Raw genomic sequence first — 6,000 nt, 5'->3', positions numbered from 1 at the left:
TATATATATATATATAATGTTTTCACTTTTGCACTCTTTACATCTAACATTAACTGAATGCAATTCTAGAAGATTTAACAAAACAAAAGTCATAATTTTGGCACTTAATCACATGAAGACATCTATTGGACAATATTATTTTATACATTTCATTTACAACATATTTCATGTGTAGCTTAAGGTCTGTCAGGTAAAACCAACAACAAGGCTTCAGATTGTTAACATCAGTTATATATCATTGTATAAATTAACATTAATGTATTATGAACAAATATGAATAGGATTAACAGTAGTATATTTATATAGAAACAATAACTTACTAAATGTTATAAAAGTGGTAGTAATGCATTAATAAACAAATTCATCATTAACTTCAAACCAACTTCAAACTTGCTTCCAGCTAAAATATGAGTCCTCTGTCTGAGTCTGAATTAGAAGAGAAATACACTCAGATCAAGCATTGTTTACAAGCAAAAACTGTTATAAACATGGACTTTTTCATGGAAGGAAGTGTTATTATGGATTATGGACTGGTATTTTGGCCAGAAGTGACACACATAAACTACAGAGGATCCACTGATGAGCAAGTAATGTAATGATACATTTCTCCAAATCTGTTCTGATGAAGGAACAAACTGATCTACTGTACATCTTGGATGGCCTGAGGGTGAGTGTTTTATTTCTGAGTGAACTATCCCTTTAACTCATATTAACAAACTGAACATTATTGTAAAGTGTTACCAGTAATCTCAAAAAACAAGACCATCCTCTTAGTACAGCTGTGTCTACAATCTCTGAATGAATTTAGACGTTTTCAAAAGTTACAGCTGCCACATTTCCAGCTATGTTAGGTCTAACATGCCGCCCCCCTTGGATAAACTCTTCTGCATTGTCTTTCTCCATTCATTTGTATTCCACTTCCAAAAAAGCAGCTATTCAAAGGACATGAGGTTTGCTGGTATCTGCAGAAAACAAATGTGACATTCCTTCATATTCCTGTTAATTACATGTAATTGTTAATTTGAGAATTTGTGTTTCAGGATATACTTACTTGTGGTCTTGTACTCCTGCACGCCTCGGCTAAATGTCTGTGCCAGATAATCGCAGAGAAACGTGATCCAGTCTGGAACTTGTAAACATTACCTGCACCACAGATGAAAACAATTTAACCTGTATGGGTTTATTCAAATGAAGCTGTTGGACATAAAGTCTTTGTTCGCCCGTAAAGTTTTCGTTCATCTTCTGAACACAATTTAAGACATTTTGGATGAAAACCAGGCTGCTTGTGACTCTCTCATAGACTGCCAAGTAAAATATACTGTCAAGGTCCAGAAAAGTATGAAAGACATCATCAGAATAGTCCATCTGCCATCAGTGGTTCAACCGTAACATTATGAAGTACATACTTTGACGAGAATAATGGTATGACATTGCAGTGACAGTTGATGACAGCTTTACATTAACATCAATCACACAATTTTCTGATTGTGAAATACCTGTAAACATCAAGAAAGTCTAGTTCTACTGACAGAAAATCATTCGGAGAGGCTCTTCATTACAGCAGTTTCCAAAATGAGAAAACTGCTGAAGCTTTTTAAATCTAGTTTTTAAATCTAAACATTAACAGAACTCTATGGACAAGTATAAAGTAACTAACATTTGAATTTACTATGAAGCAAATTAATAATAAATAAAATAGCCATAAATATTGTTTTGTAGCTAATTTAACAGCGCATGAAAGGTTATATTTGTGAACATACAGTATATGTTCATGCATGAGTTGTAGGCAGATGTCAGAAACAGTACCTTTTTCAGGATCAGTAAGCTGGAAAATGTTTGGATGTTGAAGATTGTCTGGCAGAACCACCATCCAACCTGTGAGCGTGATCTTTTTACATGGCCTGGATTTATACTTAAGACAAAAAGCCACAATTACAAAGAGTTAAGTTCACTTAATTTTAGTTTGAATTTAAAAGAGTGCAGGAATTTCTCTTAACATGTTTTTGAAGCTGAAGTAAGTAAAATAATGACTTCCCATAGTCCCTCCTCAAATGAATTTAATTTGGTTAAAATAATGAAATTGTTTTGATTAGCATAATAATAGGCTACGCTTTAGATTTTTTTATTATTATTTTAAGTCTTTTATTTTTATTTTAAGCCTGAATAATAGCTTAGATGGCACTTCATAAGAAAAGCTCTTTGTTTTCACATCGAATTGAGAGAATAATTCATCACTTACATGTCTTCGCTCATTTGCTCTTAGTGCTTTAGAACCAAAATAGATGAGGATGGAGCCAGACAGGACAATCCAGTAGCGCTTCCAGGATGAGAGCTGATGTGAAGAAAATAAAATTGCAGATCAGCTAAAGAGATGGACTAAAGGCTCTTCTCTAAGAACTCAAACATGCATGACTATTTTATGGACTGTATGCCCATCCTTATTTCTTTATTAATTTACAAACAACCAGGGCAGTCATATTGAAATTCAGACCTCCAACAATGAAGACCTGGCCGAGACAGGAAGTAGTACAAATGGTTTCAGACAAAATTCTTTGCCATGATTACACAATTAGTTAAAACATTTACACTAAAGACATGGATTCTGCAATTTATAATGGATATAACAGCTTGTAAGCCACATAACTGATAACTAACATTAACAACATCCAACAAACTCAAACAGAACAGACAGGAACTCAAATTCACAGACCAAATGGATAAGGCTATTTAGTTATTAATAAATAACTAATAATAAAAAATAAAAAATAAAAACGAAGAAGAACGTCTTTTACAATTAAAATTAGTCAGAGTCACCTGATCCAGAAAGTTGATAAGATTTTAATTGTGTTTAAAAGAGGTAATTTTGTAATATTTATAATAACAGTTACATTTGTAACTGTTTATTTTGAATATATTTTAAAATGTAATTTATTCCTGTGATGCAAAGCTGAATTTTCAGAAGGCATTACTCCAATCTTCAGTGTCACATGATCCTTCAGAAATCATTCTAACATTCAAAAAATGTTAGAAAGAACAGCATTTATTTGAAATAGAAATCTTTTCTAACAATGTATAGTTCACCCTTACTGAATCAAAATATCAAGTTGTGTACTTTGCAAGTACTTGTGTCTTGGCTTGTTGACGTAAAACATAGCTTTTCCCCCTCAGTTCATCTGAACTTTTAGGACTGTCATAATCACCAATCCTTAACATTTAACCGATTAGTGTCCAGTTTTCTGGGACATAAAAAAAAACAGGACAGTCAACCTAAGAATATTGTGCAACACTGTGTTTAAAGTGCTTAGTTGTAGGATGGTATTCTGTGAGATTCTTGCCATGGACTAAAGAAACAACAAAGAAAAAATAAGAACGACAACAAAACCCTTACTTGGAATTTCCAAGGCAGGGTGAAGCAGAGATGTATTGTAATCAAAGACTGTAATTAAATTTGTCTCTTGTTTCTGACTCAATGCCCACATGAACTATTTCTTCATATGTTTAGTAAGGTAAGTCATGGTTGGAAAACATTTAATATAATTATAAAGGTCATTTGGGCAAGACCTTTCACCTAAGTAGCTGTCACTGTATAGTATACTTGCATGTTTGATAAGGTTAAAATCTCTAAAACTCACATTAGTAGTAGGTAAAAGCCTAATCTAGATCAAATCTACAATGAATGTCATGTTTAAACTGACAATAACTTACCTTTATACAAATGAGTGATGTACAAAGTCATATCTAATCTAATAAATTCATCAAAGTTAATTTATTGATCATAATTGGGCTACAGAGTAAAATAAGAGGGCCATGTTGAGCATTTGAAATTTTACAGGTAAATTTGACTGCGCACTTACAGTGGGTTTTTTACCCTCCTTCATCAGTGTCTTTCTTCGCAGGGGCCCTTCAATGGATATACTGCTCAGAGAACTGTATTCATAGCTAGAAACGGCCCCTGGCGTGCTGATAAGAAAGTAAGGCAATCATTATTTCCTACAGAAATCAACGTCGCAAGCAGAACAGCTCAAGTTTGTGATGAGGATATCTACGGTAAATCAAGAAGGAAACAAATATAGGCAGCTCAAGATATAGGAAAATAAATATAATTGTACACAAGCAAAAAAAAAAAACATTTAAAAAAAATAACTGTTTAAAAAAGACAACGAGATTAACTTCATTTATGTGTTTTATGGACAGAGAGGTAACAGCTATATTCCTACCTATAAATATAACTTCTACTTCTGGGAGAGTTACAGATTGGGACTCGCCAGTTTGGACCAAGTGTCGCATACATACGGCCTCTGAAAGTGAAATGGAGTTTTTCATTAGTTTTCAGTATGTATATACTAAATGCAATTATTCTATTATATTCTTTTTCTATTCTAATTTATAATAATGATGTAGAATTTGCCTTACCTCTCAACGGTACTTGATAATTCATCACTAAAAGAGCTCTCTCTACTGCCTGCAGATGGACAGAGAAAAGATGAAGGTCAAGACGAAACAAAATCACTTTCATTCGAAGATGATAAGTCTATTTAAAAATAAGTCAATGTGGAGTTTGTAAAAGGCAATAACAAAAGCTTGAACACTACTGTCATCTAGTGGTTAAAAATCATAAATACAAACATAATTCAAGTCATATTTTATGCTGGTAAGAGAATACCAGGGACAGAGACTGAGATATGAGAGTGTGTACTATGTACAATAGGAATAAACTGCAGTACCAAGTGAGATGCCGTTGGTAAATACTGAATCATGTGTGTGGTTTCTGACAGGACTGTGAGACTCTAAGAAGCTGTCATCCAGTAGGTGTCGAGCCTTTTCTTTTGCAGGGAATGTCGCACTCTTACTCTCCACCACACCATACTGGCACATCATACTAAGAAAAGATGACAGAGTTGAAACACAAAGACAGCCAGTCCGATTAGATGATGTATTCCCTTGTGAAAAAGAAGTGCACTTACTGTAGTTGTATTGAACATTCACTTGTAGTTTACTTCAGATGTTGAAAGTATATTTATACTTGCAGATAATATAATAGTAATTAAATAAAAGGCCACTTAAGTGTACCTAAAGAGAGTAAATTTCATGACTGTTTCTTAACACACAAAGTGCACTTTATAATAATATCAAATTAAAGTTTTACCTTAAAGTACATTTTAAATCCTTATGCTTTTATATCATTATGTTTGCCATTCTTTAAAGTACTTATTTTGAGTGTTGACTAGCGCACTAAAGCACATTTGAATTTACATTTAAGGAATTTACACTAAATTACAACATCATTATTACAACTGTGTGATTAACAATACATTTAAATGACCAAGTCATTGACTGTTGTTTTTAAACCTTTATGAGTTTCATTCTTTTGTTTCAAAGATAAGTTAAATAATTATGAAATTTTATATAAAGATGCACTTAGGCCGTACTTAAGTGTGTCAATAAAGCACACTGCTGTTCAGCAGCTGCATTAAATTGCATTTGTTATCAATTTATACTATAATATTTCATTATTATTAACATTCAATTTACCCTCCGTTCAGTTCAAATGTACCCATATTATACATTACGTATACTTTTTCTGTACTAAGTCTTAATGCTAAAAGTACTTTTTTCACAGCGGTTATACAGTATGTGTTGTGATTGGCGAACTTTTCTCATGGTGTAGTGTGATTCTTACTTATTCCCCAGACTGTGGCTCTTCCTGTGTCGGGCAGGAGGTGGTGTTGGAAGGTGGGCAACCACTGATGTATCAGGACAGGTTGGTCGTCGGTTATACCACACTGAGACAGACTCTTCTGAGGGTCCTGTACACACACACACACACACACACACACACACACACACACACACACACACACACACACACACACACACACACACACACACACACACACATTTACTTCTAAAAACACTTATGAGATAAGTTAATGCAGTACACAAACTCACATACTGTCTCTATGTAATCATTTTAGATCTGCTTATTGAAACAGTTATATG

General features: G+C 33.5%; 1 protein-coding gene across 3 annotated transcripts in view; it reads right to left on the bottom strand.

The window, feature by feature from the left end:
• Positions 1–431: 431 nt before the first annotated feature.
• LOC132114433 (ras-specific guanine nucleotide-releasing factor RalGPS1-like) overlaps positions 432–6,000 on the bottom strand; it is a 96,081-nt gene continuing 90,512 nt past the window's right edge. For all 3 annotated transcript variants that reach the window (XM_059522549.1, XM_059522551.1, XM_059522550.1), the window contains 9 exons: positions 5,681–5,807; positions 4,725–4,879; positions 4,414–4,462; positions 4,218–4,298; positions 3,855–3,960; positions 2,240–2,332; positions 1,807–1,912; positions 1,052–1,143; positions 432–962 (listed from right to left, as the gene is read on the bottom strand). In XM_059522549.1, the coding sequence (XP_059378532.1) occupies positions 933–962; positions 1,052–1,143; positions 1,807–1,912; positions 2,240–2,332; positions 3,855–3,960; positions 4,218–4,298; positions 4,414–4,462; positions 4,725–4,879; positions 5,681–5,807 (839 nt within the window). In that variant the 3' untranslated portion in view covers positions 432–932. The remainder of the gene's footprint in view (positions 963–1,051; positions 1,144–1,806; positions 1,913–2,239; positions 2,333–3,854; positions 3,961–4,217; positions 4,299–4,413; positions 4,463–4,724; positions 4,880–5,680; positions 5,808–6,000) is intronic.

The sequence above is a fragment of the Carassius carassius genome, chromosome 34 (genome assembly GCF_963082965.1).
Source record: "Carassius carassius chromosome 34, fCarCar2.1, whole genome shotgun sequence".
Lineage (NCBI taxonomy): Eukaryota > Metazoa > Chordata > Actinopteri > Cypriniformes > Cyprinidae > Carassius > Carassius carassius.
Note: the sequence above shows the minus strand (reverse complement) of the source record. Positions and strands in the feature narration are given on the sequence as shown.